The sequence below is a fragment of the Microtus ochrogaster genome, chromosome 18 (assembly GCF_000317375.1).
Source record: "Microtus ochrogaster isolate Prairie Vole_2 chromosome 18, MicOch1.0, whole genome shotgun sequence".
NCBI lineage: Eukaryota > Metazoa > Chordata > Mammalia > Rodentia > Cricetidae > Microtus > Microtus ochrogaster.
The window spans coordinates 56,443,573-56,461,258 of NC_022020.1; the positions used below are offsets into that span (position 1 = coordinate 56,443,573).

At 37.2% G+C, this 17,686-nt stretch overlaps 1 protein-coding gene across 2 annotated transcripts in view; it reads right to left on the minus strand.

Annotated features, from left to right (window-relative positions):
• Dcc (DCC netrin 1 receptor) overlaps positions 1 to 17,686 on the minus strand; it is a 1,026,209-nt gene that overhangs the window by 371,473 nt on the left and 637,050 nt on the right. For both annotated transcript variants that reach the window (XM_026783657.1, XM_026783656.1), the window contains exons 6-7: positions 16,082 to 16,236; positions 13,508 to 13,628 (exon numbers count right to left, since the gene is read on the minus strand). In XM_026783657.1, the coding sequence (XP_026639458.1) occupies positions 13,508 to 13,628; positions 16,082 to 16,236 (276 nt within the window). The remainder of the gene's footprint in view (positions 1 to 13,507; positions 13,629 to 16,081; positions 16,237 to 17,686) is intronic.

The following is a 17,686-nucleotide window of genomic DNA, read 5'->3' on the forward strand; positions in this document are numbered from 1 at the left end:
TCTAGCACCTCCTGAGGCCACAGGTCCTATGCAATTACAGAAGAATCACATTCAGTTGTCTAGTAGGTGCTAGGGGAGTGGTGCAGAATCTCAGGAGAGAATCCAATTACCCTCCCTCCCTGCACATTCTAGGAATGGCTTTCCACAGGCTTTCTCAAGACAGGCTGGGTCAAGATAGCCTCTTAACAGTAGTTATGATAATAAGCAGTTACAGCTGCTCTGGTGGAAATGGTGGTGACTCGTCTCACAGGACGAGAATCTCCAACACAAATGGTGTTTTCCTGTAACACTTCCCAATTTATTCCGTTCCTAATCTGCATTTAGTTTATGGCCTCTGACACAGTGTTAATCTAGAGATACATCATTTGGATGGCAGTTTCTTAGAAAATCATAATAATTTCAATCTTCTCCTTTATCCCATATTCCCAAACAATTCTGACACTTCCCAATCTTTACCCATTTATTTAAGCAGACTGCTATGTGGACAGAATGTGGGTTGTCAGTCATGGCAGAGTAGCTGAGAGTGTGGGCTGACAGGTCAGGTAGATTTCTTCAAAATGATGTCTCCTTAGGCTTTTGGATCATTTCTCAGGGACCAACCTCTTACACAAAGCTTGGCATAGATCCTCCCTTGTCTTATGTGATGAATCAATGTTTGCTATGTTTCTAAGAATTCCAGAGTTAACATAGAACCTAGCACTTGGCAAACTCAAGATAAGGTTCAATCACTGTCAAACATGAACGCACTACTCCTAGTTACTCAGTATTAGGGATGCTATCTGGATTTTTTCAAACAATTTTATATTCTAGGCATATTATCCTAATGATGAGCATAATTATGTTTCTAAGATTGGAGCAAGAAGTTACTAACAAGATGGTTCTTCAGATTGCTACTTTCTTTCTTGTTTTCTGGTTTCTTTGTGCTGATCTCTTTCCAAAGTAGAACAGGTTATAACTGTTGACATGTGCTTGTTCATAAATTAATATCATATGTGTTTTTAAACAACTCTTCAGATTAAAACATTCGAATCAAAAATATTATCCACTAAGACATTTTAAGTACTTGAATGAGCAGACAATATTCTGCTCATTTCTGAGTTTGGGAACCAATGTCAAAGGTAGCGTCACAAGTACATATCAAAATATATGTTTTAGTTTTATCCTGTTGCTTGTCTGATATTATTTTTAAGTACATACTTTAATTTTAAAATTTTGAAAAGTAACATAGTTTTTGATTAAAATATTTCTGTGCATCTCCATTGACTTGCGAGTTGAGATATATTTTATGAAAGGTATATTCTACTAAAAGTTTTATTCCAAAATTTATGGATAACACATTTATTCTGTGGTGTATTTATATCTCTTCATTGCAATTTTCATTACACTTATTACCACATCATAACAAATGTTGGAAAAATCACAAACAATACTGCATCTCAGAACATTCTACATAATGGTATTTTCTATCATAGTCTAATATAATTCAACAATCTTGTCATTAAAAGCTAGTAAGAGCCCATAGCAGTGAATAACCACAAACTTAGCTAAATGTTGTTCATATTATGTTTTCTGTGCCAGAAGCCATGTCTTCATCTACAGCAAATTAACATAACCTCCAGTGAAACATTTTTAACCACAGTGATGTGCATTTTCAGCCTTATAAGAAAGTATAACCAAACATTCTCATTTACTGGGATGGATAAGCACTATTCATTACAGTCATACCCCAGGGCTCAGCTAGCACTGCTATGTTCTGTCTTGACATAGTCCAAAGGGACCTGGACAATCCACTTCCTTTGTAATCTACTTTACTAAGCCATTATACTGGTAACATCATTTTAGTCAGGTCAACTGAGAAAGAAATGACAACTTCATGGGATGCACTGGTCAAAATCACATGCCTAGTGGGTAGGCGATAAAATCAGTAAAGATGGTGTGTATGGCCCATTGTAAAAGTAAATATTCAGGGGTACTATATTTTGAGAAATATCATGGTATATACCCTACAAGTAAGAAAAATAAACGTGCACATCACTTGTCCATAAAGCTAATAGAATTATCTATGGGTTAGGCATTTGGGATTTTCAGGCAATATATGCCTTTTGTGATGGTTTCCCATGTAATTTCAAAGGCTGTCTTGAGCAGTCCAGGCTGTGTTGTTAGCATTCCTGACATTTGTGTCACTTCGCCTTTTGGATTCTATAATATTTACAATGTAGGGATGAAGGCATTTGTGTAAAGATCATGGCAAGCCCCAGTAAGAAAATCACAAACAAAACCATGCAGCATTCTTTAGCAAAGTCAGATCACTTCTATGAGAGGTATAAATGCCATTGATAAAATTGCTTTTGGAGAATATTGAAGTGTGTTAGAGGAAACAAGATAGCCAGCCATGGGAGAATAACTGATTAAGTGGCTGGAAGTGGTTATCATGAACAGCACTAGCTGTATCTAATAAGCCTAAATAAGTCACCAGGTCAAGGGACCTTCATCATTGTGATAACTAAATATATTATGCCAAGAACAAGCAGGACAAGAACATATACTTCTGGAAGTCCATTCACACTGATTTTTAAACACTATTGCACAAGATGAATTTTCTTTCTCAATTCTAACGAATGAGACTCAGGAGGCAATGACCAAGTCTAACTGTCTGAGTATGATGGTATATAATTCTTATACTAAAGCCTTACAGAGAAATGCACCAAAGGGGAGACATTTCCCATGGAGAAGAACATTTTAACATGCAAGAAGCTAGAAATGATCCAAGCTAAAACTACATATACACACATTCATACATCTCTCTCTTTCTCTCTGACACACATAAGTGCATACATACACACACACACACACACACACACACACACACACACACACACACACACACACACTTTGAAGATCAGAAATACAGACATTGGGGGAAGAGGCCTGCAGATGGGCTTAGGGAATTACACAGCAAGTGAAAAGAGTATTGAAGTTTAGGGCAAAATAAATCACATCCTTCACAGAAAAGATGCTAAGTAAGTAATCATGAAGTGTAGGAAAACCAGCTGGTTGTTCACTCAATCTCCCCTCCCAATGGTAGCATATCAGAGGTGCAAATGAAGAGCCTAAGACAGCCAAGAGGAAGACTCTACTTGGCCCATCAGCATAGGCTCCTGCTCCTTGAAGCTACTGTAATTGCTGAACACATGTCTGAGTAGCAACAAAGACAAAAACAAAGACAAATTTAAGCTCCTAATAAACATTATTTGGGCACCAGCTAGACTCTTGGTGTAAGGTTTGGATTCCATTCCCTCTAGAAGTACAAGAAATTCATGGACTAGACTAGACATATAATATTACTCAAGGATTCAGTTTGCACATGTGTCTCAGAGTTATTAAAATACTTCAGATTTCTAATAACTCTGCAAAATCCCAAGTCACTTATTTTTTAAGGAAAGCTGTGGGTGTGAATACATGACAATGGGATCTGGTGATTCTATTCAGCCCTGGAAATGCTGCTGGCTATATATATATATATAAAGCAGAACATGTAGGTTATATTTGAGGAAGTGAATTATAGATAATATTCTAAAATGATTGGGTAGCTTCCACTGGCCTATATTAAATTCTCTAAATCAATGACCAGTATTTGTTGCCATGTCCTCAGCAGCTATAATAAGTAGTCATAAGAGGCTGAGATAGTTTTGGGTCTGTTTACCATCACTAGCTGACCTACTTAAGGAGTCTATTTCTGTTTTCTGCAACTGTTTACAGGCTCTACTGATTTAGAAGCTCTTATTCTCAGAGAAGGACTATTACCATCATTAAACTTTAAGCTTTTGCTGGTGCCCTGTCATTTCTGGCAATACCACCTTACAAAGAACAATTGCTTAAGTCAAATGGGTGAGAAAATAGGAATAAACATGAAGACATACAGTTGCCCAGCCATTTTCATTGTTATTCACACTAGCTAGCAAATGGAAACAACCTAAATAATCTTCAAATGATGAATAGATAATGAAAATGTGTTACATATACGCATGGGTTACTATTCAGCTGTAGAGGAGAAAAAGTATCATGAATTTTTCAGGTAAAAGGATGGAAATAGAAAAGAACAAACTGAGTCAATTAACCCACATCCAGATCAACAAACACTACACAATTTCTCTTCTGAGGTTTCTAGCTCCAAATATTCACATTTCTTACAGAAATTTCAGAAACCAGAAAAAATAAAAACTGGCCATTGCTGGAGTAAAGTTTTTGAGAGCAATAGAGAGGAAATAGCAAGGTACAAGGGATCTGATAGAGGAACTGGAAACACAGAAAGCTGTTTACAGAGGGAAAAGGTGATAAATACAGAAGAAAGAGGGTAAAATAACAGTAAGGATGCCCAGAAAGTCATAAGAAATCATCTTATTAACGCATATAATTTCAATAAAATTTTCTCTTCTGAGATGACTATGCTTCCTTCAAAAATCAAATAAAAATCCAAGATGAGACCCGAGAAGCACTCTTTTGAGTTGTTGATCAGGGTTTTAAAAGAAACTCTGAAAACGTAAGGATTATTGCTATTGCTCTCATTTGTACTCAGAGGTGGAAGGTAAGCTCCTCTTGTACTACCATGGGCTCAGAGGAGGAAACTGTACCAAATACTACCGCATGGAGGACTAGCTTTCATGGTACCAGAAGACACAGCACATGTTACAAAAGAGGGGAGCAACCCACATCTCTACAAGTTTATGACATTTACATGTCAGAATGATGACCCTCAGGGTTGAATCGCGGCACACATAATTTGCTTGGAACCCAACATCTCTCCATTGGATTTAAGATCCATCTAACAAGAGGGAAATCATATCTGGTACCAGCATCCAAATCAATTACCCATGTCTTGAGAAGTCATGGATCTTTAAAGTGAATCTACAAAATTACTTCCTTAGCCAGCATGATCCTAATTATATTCTAAATAGTTTTCCTTATACTCATTATAAGTGTAGTCTTAAGCTGTCATCAAGGGAATTTCTAAATGTAACAGATGGAGACCATTACAGAAAACCACAGCCAATCAAAATGTGGAGTTGCTGAGCCCAGTTCCAAGGACACATCTCTAACACAGTTCCTGAACCTAAGGCTTGGGGACTATTGTGGAAGAAGGGGTAAGAAAGACCATACAATACAAAAGGATCAGGGAGTTTGCCATGAGTTTGCGTCTCCTAGAAATACCCAAAGAAGAAGCATTAACCATCACGACTGCACAAACATGAGCTGAATAAGACTTGTGAACACAGACAAAGAACTGCAGGCAACTAAGGAATGTTGAGAGCAGGAGAAATAGTTTGCCTTGGGTAAGAGCACATTAATTAGTTATCTAGTCCAAAAGGTCAGCCCTGAAAACATACATCTAAGTAACATTATACAGATTGAGCAGATTACACTTATGTATTTGGGTGTATATACACATATGTATGTACCCATGGTTAATTCCATGATATGAGACCACGGATTTGAAAAGGAGTGAGGAGAGGTATATATATGTAAGCGCTTGAAGAATGGAAAGGGAAGGGGGAAATGATGCAATTATATTATAATCTTAAATAATTTAAAATTAATAAAAATTTTATCTAGAATATTTTGGTATTTTTGCTATGAAATTATATGTGGAATTATACACTTTATTTATTATTTAAAATATTTTATAATAAATAAGAGATAACATATATATACATATACACACAATACCTATATGTGTGTTATACATAGACACAGCTCCCTAAAGAAGAGTGATTTTTATCAGTAAAAGATAAAAATATGATAAACATAAAACATTTGTCTTTGATGGAAAAGTCAACATTTTCTCTCAGTCTCCCAATCTTTAGAGTTTTAAGAACTTCACGAGATTATAGCATTCCTTTGGCATGTTTACTACCAGAATATGATGCGATCAATATTTATGAGTCTATCACATTTTCGAGGTTGTATGGTTTACAGTTATTGCTGATCTCAATGCACTCCCATCATTTCAGAATTCATTTCTAATGTCAAAGTCTGCCATACAGCCATATCCTCTGGATTAGCACAGGATTGGTTCCTTGTTTGAGGCCCATGCAGAATGAAGGACAAGGTGAATGACAATCTTTTATTTGTTGAGAAGTCTCTACTTGTTAAGGAGAATTGGACGAGTATTATTAAAGTGATATGACTAACTATCCTGAAAATCTTTTCACTGCTAGTCACATTATTGTTCTTTGTAATAACTTTGATAGCTGAGCTATATATCTGCAGGTTTAGTGAGCATTAGTGTTAAAATATTTGTTCATTAATTATATCCTTGGAAGGTAGAAGATAGTGGAATAAAACTCTGATTTTATCCATCCAGATAAGTACTTACTTTCCTTGATACTAAAGAAAATGATGGATTTAATAGTCAACGTTTTTGTAGCAACTTACAGCCTACAGTTCCTTTAAAATACACGATTATTCAAAACCCTTTGTGTGGGTCTATGTCTGTGCGAGAGTACGTGTATGAGGGTACACACATCTGCCTAGGTGTGATTCGGGCAGAGCAGAGGACAGTCTCAGTGTCGTTACTCAGACTCCTTCCCCTTTACTTTGACATTGGATTTCTGACTGACTTGGAACTTTACCACCTATGTCTCTGCCCAGTCTGGTTGTCATCACTGAGATGATAAATATATGTTACTACATATGTTTTTATTGATTTGTTTGCTTGTTTATTTTTGTGTGGCTTTTGGGCATCCAAACCCTGGTCTCCATGATTCTGAGGGAAGTGTTCTATGAACAGAGCCATCTTCTTAGGCCCTTCATTAACATTTTTAATCGATTCTGTAATGCAGTTTATAACTGGGGAGATGGAGCCTTGGAAAGCTTTGACGATCTCCTAAGAATCTGTTGATTGAAGTATAGGCCATCTCAGTGTTTCCAACTGAGCATATGTAAGCCAAATAAGAATGGAGAGGACTCATATGCACAAGCCTCTTTTTTTATTATTTTTTCAGTTATTCTACGTACTAACCACAGTTTCCCCTCCTATCTCTTTTCCCATTTCCTTCCCATCTCCCATCTATCTTCCCACACTCCCCCACCCTCCTCCGTATACCTACTTCAGAAAGGACCAGGCCTCCCATGGTAGTCAACAAGCATGGCATATTAAGATGAGGCAGGACCAAGCTCCCCCCCATGCATCAAGACTGGGCAAGACTTCCCAGCATGTAGAATAGGTTCCAAAAAGCCAGCTCATGTGCCAGGGGCAGGTCTTGATCCCACTGTTAGGGGCCCCACAAGCAGACCAAGCTGAACAGCTGTCATTCACATGCAGAGCATATAGGGATGAGTCTTATAAGGCTCCCTATCTGTCGGGTCAGAGTTACTGAACTCCCGCTAGTTCAGGTCAGCTGTCTCTTTGGGTTTCTCAGTCATGATCTTGACCCTACTTGCTCACATAATTCCCCCTCCTCTCTTCAACTGAACTCCTTCTGGGAACTTGACCCAGTGCTTAGCTGTGGATCTCTGTATCTGCTTCCAACAGCTACTGGATGGAGGCTCTCAGATGACAGCTAGGGTTGTCACCAATCTGAATACAGGAGAAGGTCAGGTCAGGCTCCCTCTCCTATTGCTAGGAGTTTTAGCTGGGGTCATCCTTCTGGATTCCTGGGAGTTTCCCTGGCATTAGGTTTCTCCCCAACCCCCAAATGGCCCCACATATCAAGATATCTCTTTCATTGCTCTCCTTATCCGCCTGGCCTCCAGCTCGACAGAGTGGATCCCTCATGTTTCCATCCCTGGGAAGGGGAGATAGGTGAGATCTTCTTTAAATGACTACTGCAGGATCATTAGCCAAATTGTGCTAAATCAATGTGCCCTTTAGGTAAATAGTTAACTTGAGTGTCTGAACTTCCGACAGGAACAGATTTGGTGGAGGATGGTGAGCACAAATTTTGTCTTATTTTCATTTCTACCAAGGCAAGCAAATCATAGAATTTTAATTATTGAAATTTAGGGCCATGTATGATGAAGCTAATAATATCACTTAGTAACTCTTTTTGAAAAATGATTCTGTATTTTCTTGGCTAGAATTAATTTCTAACTATTTATAAAAAACAACTCCCATTGAATGCTGTGCTCTGTGGTATAATCACGATACGAATTTATTTTATAATGCCAAGCTGAACTTTTACTCGTTTGAACTCAACATAAGAACTTGGAAGAGGTTGTTTCCAGGTTCTGGCTATTGCAAACAATGCTGCTATGAACATAGTAGAGCATATACTTTTGTTGTATGATAAAGCCTGTCTTGGGTATATTCCCAAGAGTGGTATTGCTGGGTCCAGGGGTAGGTTGATCCCGAATTTCCTGAGAAACCGCCACACTGCTTTCCAAAGTGGTTGCACAAGTTTGCATTCCCACAAGCAATGGATGAGTGTACCCCTTTCTCCACAACCTCTCCAGCAAAGGCTATCATTGGTGTTTTTTATTTTAGCCATTCTGACAGATGTAAGATGGTATCTTAAAGTTGTCTTGATTTGCATTTCCCTGATCACTAAGGAAGTTGAGCATGAGGCTTTGTGGGACCCTAGGCAGTTTGGATGCTCACCTTACTAGACCTGGACAGAGGTGGGTGGTCCTTGGACTTCCCACAGGGCAGGGAACTCTGATTGCTCTTTGGGCTGACGAGGGAGGGGGAATTGATTGGGGGAGGGGGAGGGAAATGGGAAGCGGTGGTGGGGAAGAGACAGAAATCTTTAATAAATAAATAAAATTTAAAAAAAGACTAAAAGAGAAAAAAACAAACAAAAAAAAAAGAACTTGGAAGAGGACTGTATTTTCTATGAGGACAGTGTCTGGGAGTTGGTCTCCCAACACACTCTTTTAGTACATGGGAATCATCTTCTAACTTGTGTTGCTGAGTCCTAGGAAAAAGTTGGTCATCTACGAACTATGATTAAGCATTTACACTGTGGAGTCCCTTCTCATGTTAAGAGAGAGAGAGAGACTCAACTTAATTGGCAATGAGGAGCTACTATGATTAAGGCATGTCCTATCTTTAGTTATAGGCTCTCTATATAGCTCTGTAGACATTATTAAACTGAAAAAATATATTCTAACATATCTCATAGTGTTGTAATTAATTGTACATTTTTTCAGTGTTTTATAAAATGCTTGTGGATTTATTAATTCAAACCAGCGTTGAGAATTTTATATCATCATGGCTTGGAGTTGACATGTTGTTATAACAGTATTCATGTAGATAGAGCTCCTGTCTGTTTGTATCCCTACATTTCTTGTATCTTGATTTGCAACAATTCACAGAGAAAATACCACAGGTTTTTGATTTTTATGTGTTGATGTTCATAACCAGGCAAAATATTTTTGCTAATTCTAGGCTATATATATATATAACATATATATATTACCGTAATAAAATGTTTAAAATGCAATATCATTTGTAATCGGTGACCTTTCCAAGAGGGGACAGGTAATTGTTAAAGCTCTCATTTTTCTTAATATATAACCAATTTATTTCTTCTACTACAGTGAAACTCTATATTGTTACCCACATTTAAGAGAGAAGAAAGAAATCATGCATTAGAAAATATGTATTATTAGTATAGACTCTACTCTGTATTTCTTTCTTCTTTGTTTGATTTGAATAGTTTGCCCAATACATTCAAAGCTTTTAAAAAGATGTTCTATTTGTGATTCCATGGGATTCTTCCTATTGTATCTTTATATTTAGTGGAATATGAGGTGTGTACCATTTCTTCCCATGATAATCTTATTCTATTCTTACACACACACAAACACACACACACACACACACACACACACACTAAATACATTTCAGATCATGTAATCTTTTGTGATAAGTATATTACTCATCCTACAACCCTCACCCCTTAACTAGAAAGTTACTTCCACTGAATTACTGAGGGCACTCTGAAGAAATTGAAGGCATCCCAGAAGCTAGAATCATAATAAGTAACTAGAAGTAACTAATACATTTATCATTTGATGCTCTCTCTTCCCCATTCCCCTTCTCTCTGGCCCAGAATAATTATTAACATCTATACCCAATAGCTTTATATAGAGTTCGTCATATAATGCTCATCCCCATTCCAGTTTAGTAGATGGTGACTCAGGGGTCAGCTGGATTATAATTTACCAAGATCAACAATATAAGGAAGATCCTGTTCCTGTTAATTTATGCACAACTCTAGCCATTGAACAAAATTGTTTTATTTTGAAGACACTTACTCATCTTGGGGGGGGTTTATTTGCTAAGATGTGGAACTGGACCTCTATTCTCATTCACTTGGAGAAAACGCTTCTTATCAACCTCCTTTTCACTCCCTCCACCCCCAAAATACTAACTGAAATGAACAGCAACACTCCGTCATCAGTTCTGAAAAGAGACTATTAAGCTCTTAAAGTGCTTTAAAGAAAGAAGCTAAACTGCTTTAATTTATATGTGACACTGTTTGTGCAATGGTCCTGGTATTCGTTAAACTCTAAAGTGTGAAGGGGCTATCCCCTGCCCATGGAAAGGTGTCTGATAGGTAGAAATCATGCAGTCGGCACCATGCACGTATTGTGACCATATCAACCAACTACCCTTATTGATGGAGCATCTTACACTACAGCGATTTCTAAAATGCTACCTACTGGGTATTTAGTGATCATCCAGCTATTTAATAAAAATCATGCACACGTTTCATCTTTTGCAATACACATATTTTCAATAATTTCCCCCCACATTTGTTTTCTGAAATGAAAAGTCCATCATCAACTTCTTACTTATTATGTTACTTCAACACCCAAGTCACTAATTATTCAAGATGGACAAAATCAGATAACTATAGGTAAAAGACTAGGCAAGCTTCATGAGGTTTTGTAAATGGATACTGCGTTGAACAGGTCATTGTCTTCATTTCAGGGAGAAGCAGATTGCTATGGTTGCCAAGAGTAACTGTCAGTCATAAGTCTATGGGCACTCCAAAGGTGAACAGCTGGGCTGTGGAGGGCCACAATGTGCCTCAAAATGTATGTTGACCATTTATTGTTTAAATTTAAATAGGGTTATGTTCTTCACACCACGGTCAACCTCATTGCTTAATTTATATTTATAGCTGGACTCTCCACCATCTGTGCAAACAGCCCCCACTGCATCTCTGAGGAATTAGAGTGACATTATTTGAAGACTAGATTAAATAGCCAGGAAAAAGCAATCCATCACTTATGGTCGGAGTGTAAGAGAGTCATAGCAATAGTCTTTCATGTTTTGGGATTTCTGTTTACATTTCCTACCAATTCTTTTAAATTCAGCGAAAAATGTAAAAGATGTTGCCCCAAAATGTCCCCGACAATACTCTATACCCAGCTCATAACAATCACCCTAAGCTGACTTTAATTCAGAGACAAATAACATTACTGGAAAGGAGGCTTTTATAAACTCCTATACCCAAATGAACCAGGATCTAAGCAGATTACATACAATACAAGACCAGCAACTGTTAAAAGAGAGCTTTCAGGAATGTGCACAATCCAATGTTTACAGTTGGTGTATTGGGTGAGCAGAATTATGGGGAATTAAATGAAAGCACCTTAATTTTTCTCACAGTATCCATTGTTATGTCCATCCTATCAGAGATGCCTTCTTGGTATTTGAATAATAGGTCAATCACCTAGCCCTTGAATTATCTTAAAACATTAAAAAAAATTATCATTGGATATTTAGAATCAAGCAAACAAATTGATCTTATAAAATAAAGAATTTAAACATAAAGACAAACCACAAGCAAGCACAGACACACACTTGAAAACACACGTATATTTTAATGCATTCTTAATCAAACTCGAAAGTAATGGTAAGTTTATTGCCTATGCTCTGATCCTGAGTAGTTCTGTGACTGGAAACCAGTAACAGTGTCTCCCTAACGGCACCTGTGGTTTTAACCCCTTGCCTTTGATTTTTTTTCTTTTTTTTTTCTTTATTTTTTTTAATTTATTTATTTATTGAGGATTTCCGCCTCCTCCCCGCCACCGCCCCCCAATTCACCTTGCCTTTGATTTTGACCTCTACTTGGAGCTTCCATAGGGTCAGAGAGGGAAGAAAGATCTTGCTGTGATGGAGCAAAGTCTGCTTCTTATTTTTATTTTCAATATATGCTCTTCAAAGTCCACCATCACGGAACACATGCGTGCACATGCTTTGGAGAGCAGTCATTTGCTTTTTTCAGAGCCTTTTTTTCATTGGCGTCTCTATAAGAGGTTCTAACTGTTGGGAGCAGTGAAACCCCAGATCCTGACTTTCTTATAATCCCCTGATCTGAGTGCCTACAGCTGCTCTGAGCACGAGACCTTCAGGAATTCCTGATGGCAGGAGAGTGGTTTCTGGTGGGTTTGGCTGGGGCGTGCCTATCTCTATATAACCTATCCCTGAACACAATAAAGGGGGCATTCCTGGGGAATTCAAGGATGACTCGTGTCGTTGTCTCTCTGCCTGTGTGTGTCCGTGTATTTTAACCTCAAGCCCCCTTGCCCGAAGCTCGGTAACTGGGTGCCAGCACACAGAGCGCAGACACGGGGGCGTGGTGCGTGGCATTAACCTCTACCCTAGCTTCTGGCTTAACTTGACTCTTGACTGTGTCTCTCTCATTTAGTAGAGAAAAGGACCTTTTGGGATGGGTTTTTACCAAGAAAGCCTCAGCTTTGATTCACCCTTACTCATTTCAAGAGTACAAATGTAGTCTCGTTTCTCTATAGATTCTTCTTTTCATCCCTGCATTGTAAACAGCACCAGATTGTTTCCAGCCAGAATACACATCATCTTTTTCATCTTTCAAGTTTTCCATCATTCCAAATTCCCACCCCCTGTCTCTAGCTCTCTCTATCTCTTGTATCTATATACTGAAATATCTGAAGAAAGAAAAAAGCTCACAAAAACATAAAGTTAGACATATTTCACAACTTCAGCCAATACTTGAGTCCCGTGGGAAGCTTTTAGGGATGGTTTTTGGCCTCTGCTTAGTTCTAATGGATACTAGGAGGATGTACCAACTCCTTTCCTGCAACTTACATAGATGCAAGAATGGTGTAAATATTCATTCATTAGCTTATGTACACATGAATACATGTGTGTATATGTACACAAAACCAAATTTGCATGTAAAACACATAAGCCTTATACAGTAGTAGATACTAAATATATTTTACACAGAATATTGGGAACAAAAGTTGGCCAAAAATAGACAAACAATAATAATCTGTTGTCTAGAAAGTAGAAGTCCTAATGTTCATAGGGTTCAGATTTCTTTTTATATATGTGAAAGGCAGAGGAATAAGATAGACAGATCCAATAAAAAATTCTTAGACAGGATATCTCATGAATACACAATTGTCTACCCTGATTATATAAATAATTTCATCCTGAATTTGAGCCACAGGAAACTACGTGAATTTTGCAAGAAAGCCAAACACAATTATGACTCTAAGTCCCATGTCTTACCAGGTTTGGGGACAATCAGCTGGGCACTACTTTGGGCATTGCCAGCCTCGTTTTCAGCCACACACTGATAAAAGCCTTCATCTGACTTCACCACCCCAAGGATCCTTAAGTTACTTCCTCCCTAGAAAGAAAAAGAAAAGCAGATTAGATATTTTATAAAAGGCAGAATGAACACAAGGTAACAAAACAAACACAGAGCACAGAAGGCAAGGTAAACCATGAGGATATCTAGGCAATAGGCCCTATGACATGAGTTAAGTATTACACACTCTTCACTCTCTTTCTTAATTCAGGGGTTAATAATTATGCCTAATTTGCAAGAGATGTATAGTCTCATTACTAGACATCCTACATATTTAAATGTTAAAACAAAAAGATATCTTTAACAAGAATGCAAGAAATCAATATAAGTATTCAAAAATACCTTATTGCTTCTCTTTATGAAGGGAGCTAGATCTAGGAGATATATAGGTAAATACATGAGTGAAAGAAAGAAAACCACTCCTTCTTGCAAATCCGGAAGAAGAAAGTATCTGTCTAGGTTAAATTATTTCTGGAATTATTTGCCCAAAATATGTTTTAATATCCTTTAAAGTAGTAATTTCTTTGCATAATCTCTGAGGTGCTTGAAGTCGAGCCTATGGCAGATTTTTATATCCATATTGTTTTTGTTCATAATCAAAAATTCTCACCTCCAGCAATTCAGTGTGGAAACACAGTAAAGTTAACTCCTTTTGTATATAAATTGAAGCACAATCTCTTTCAGGGATGGATGATAAAATGATCTAGAGATAGTATTTAATTATATGAACTCAGTTTATCTTCAATATTAGTCCAAGAATTAGTTCAGTAAATGAGACATGTTAAATCACTTCCCCTAAAGTCATTAAGAGATAAATATTACCTCACAGGGAATTCTTAATTGTGTTTAGTGTCTTGTAGTCAATTTTCAACTGATGTAAAATTCTTAGATAAAGTTGGCTAACTTCTAATTAACAATTCTCTTCTAAGTTACTATCTGAGCTCAACACTATATGGGCAGCAGCACACAATGGTTCTCAAATTTCTGAAACTATTCAGGAAATATTTTTAAGCACATTTTGATGTGAATAGGGCATATACCACACATTTTCTTACAACTAAAGAAAAGAAGCATTTAAATAGCTTGGCTGTAATGAGTCATGCTGTGAGCAAGATTATTCAAGCTGTAGAAAAAAATAAATGTTGCATTTTATCATGTGTCCTTAAGGGCACTCAACAATTTCCTTTTCATGCAAGTAGCATATATTTTAGGCACATGGACCACTTTTCAGGCTGCCCAATGGCAGGTCATTTTTAATTCAGTGGTAGTGGAAAAAAAGCATTGCATTTAAAATAATGGATTGGTGTGGCATTCAAAAGTTAAATGGTGCCCTCTCTTACTTTTACCCAACCAATTAAACAAATGAAAATAAAAGTGAAGATGGAAAATGGTGACGGAAGTGGTAAAGGTATGGTTTACAGATTTTTTTCTTTAGAAATATAGTTTGACAAAATGCATACAACTGAGAGATTATGGAAGTTGCGGAAAGCTGTCTTATTGTGGAAGTCATTTACCCACAAGAGCAATGCCACAGGGGCAGACTGTGCTGATCTCACTGGATGACCATACTCGGGTTCCATCTGCCCGGGAGACTTGGCTTTGTGGTGGTTGTCCTTTGACAGGGTCACATTTGTCTCAAACACAAAAGCTCCTGAGGCGACCTCCTTTTGTCACACACTTCTTTTATAGTTGAATAGCGGTTTTTATAGTTCCTATATATTCATATGCCTGAAATCAGAACCTTTGAAGTTAGCCTCTACCTAACAGAGAGTCCTCATTGTGCTCTTTCAAATGAGCAAATATTCTGCTAGTAATGGAGAAATCCAGGAATAGAGGGCCTATCCCCTATGATCTCCCACAGGCATACTGAATATGAACTAGAGTTTATGGGGGCTGTAAGAGCTATGGTTCCTCTTCTGTTTTCAAAATGGAAAATAGGGTTACCAAGCATTACATACCATGGTTATCCCCGGCTAGTGCCAAGACCACAGTAACTACTACTATCTTTACTCCTTAATAGGATTAATAGGCTCCATATGGAAAAAGAGTCAGGGAGACAGCATACCCAACTGCAGTAAACAATCAATAACCAGAAGCATATTATTTTGAGAAGCTGAACAAATAAAATAATTTTAGACTTGAAAGAGATTTTAATTCTAGCCCATGAAATGGCCACGGAAAAACCCGCGTCTCAGTTGCCTTCTCTTCTACTCTGTATCTCCTACCTCCTTCTCCCTTCCCATTTCTTTCCCTCCTCTCTTGTTTCTTTCCTTCATTTTGCCTTCCTTCCTTCTTTTCTTTGTAAAAAAAATAAACACCCTGGATTAACTCCCTAGAACTCGGTCTACAAATTATTAGCCGTCTTTAAACAATTCCTATAAGATATGAGAAATAAGCACACCTTATTTTTCAGAAAAGAAAAATATTAGTTGGAAAAAAAATAGCAAATAATGACCAGGGTTGCAGAACTAATAGGAAAAGGAGATAATTACCACTATCTGAAAATAATCACTAGGAATGACCACATCTCCATTCTTCATCCAATTCACAGTGGGCACAGGCTTCCCAGAAACTGCACATTCAAACTCAATATCCATGCTTTCATAGGCATAGAGGTTGGAAGGGTGATTTAAAAACCATGGTGGAACTGCAAAGACAGAAAACAATAGGTGAGTGGGGATATGGGGGTATGTGCAGCGATCTCACTGAATTAAAACACTGCTATGTGATTGGTGTCACTTCCCAATGCTTAGCTGTAACTTAACAGAAACTAGCAGAGGATTTATGTTCTGATCCCCAGTGCAGCTAACAGTGCTTTACCATTAGAAAGAAAAACAAACAGCTTTTGGGAAATATAAATATATATATACAATAAACATTTTGAATACTCAAATGTTTATATCCATTTGACCTGGAAGGTAGGTAAGGAAACTGTATGTTAAGAAAAAACAATAAGTTTACATGTCCAAGACAATTCAGATCATGAGATCAGAAAGACCTGTAATGGTAAATATTATCAAGATTTATTTGTATATGAAGACTCTCTAGTGCAAATAATCTAGTCAAGTTCTTAACATATTTAGCAACTAAGCACTATACTGTATCACTACACTGTATATTATTATTTTCTGAGTATAGTATTTCAACTATTAGTTTCATTTAACTTCCTAATTACCATACCAATAGCTATGCTATAATGGAAATTCGCTTTCCAAGGAAAACTGTAATAGAATGCATCTTAGCTAGATACTTTATAGGTCAGTTCCCCAAAACTAGGGGGAAAAATGAGGAGAGTTGAGGTTAAATATGACTGGACTATTCACATTATCAGAGAAGAAACATAAAATTCACTGACGTATCAGCCACAATCTTGGCTTACATAAAAAACAAGCATCTTTAGCAACCATTTTCCAAGACAGTCTATGCTTTTATCATTGATTTACTATGTTCAGTGATCAATGAGTAATTGTTTTTATACATTTGGGTAACTACACATTTTCCTTATTCTAACCAGGATGAGCAAGCTTTCCTTAGATGCCACACTAGTATTCAAGATGCCTTTCTGTCCACCAAGCACTAAGACAATATAAATGCCATGGTTTTCATCTTGGTTACTTCCATCTTCCTTTCTCAACCTGTCTTAGTCTTGATTTGCAGCTAAATATTTGAACCTCCAGGACTAAACTCATTTCAATTTTCTTAATCATTCACTGGGGCAATTGATTTAGATGACTGGACTCAGATTCATGAATATTCATGAAATTAAGTCATGAAAAGAAATGCCTCAGAGCTGTTCTAAACACTGTATACAGGGCTAAATTATGTATTTAATATTGACAATATTATTAGCATAATGACATTTTTTTTCTGATTCTTTTGCCAGGTTCACTGACAATGTACCCAAAGACAGCTGAAATATTTATTGAGTGCCTCTGAGGAAATATATATGACTTGAATCTTTACAACACTGTCCTCAGTTTTATAAACATTTGCATCTGGGGATTATTTACTAAGCAACAGCCAGTATTTACTAGGAAAAGACAAAGTTGAATTTATTAGTCCACTCTCTTTCTATTTAGTATTTGCACCATAGTTCT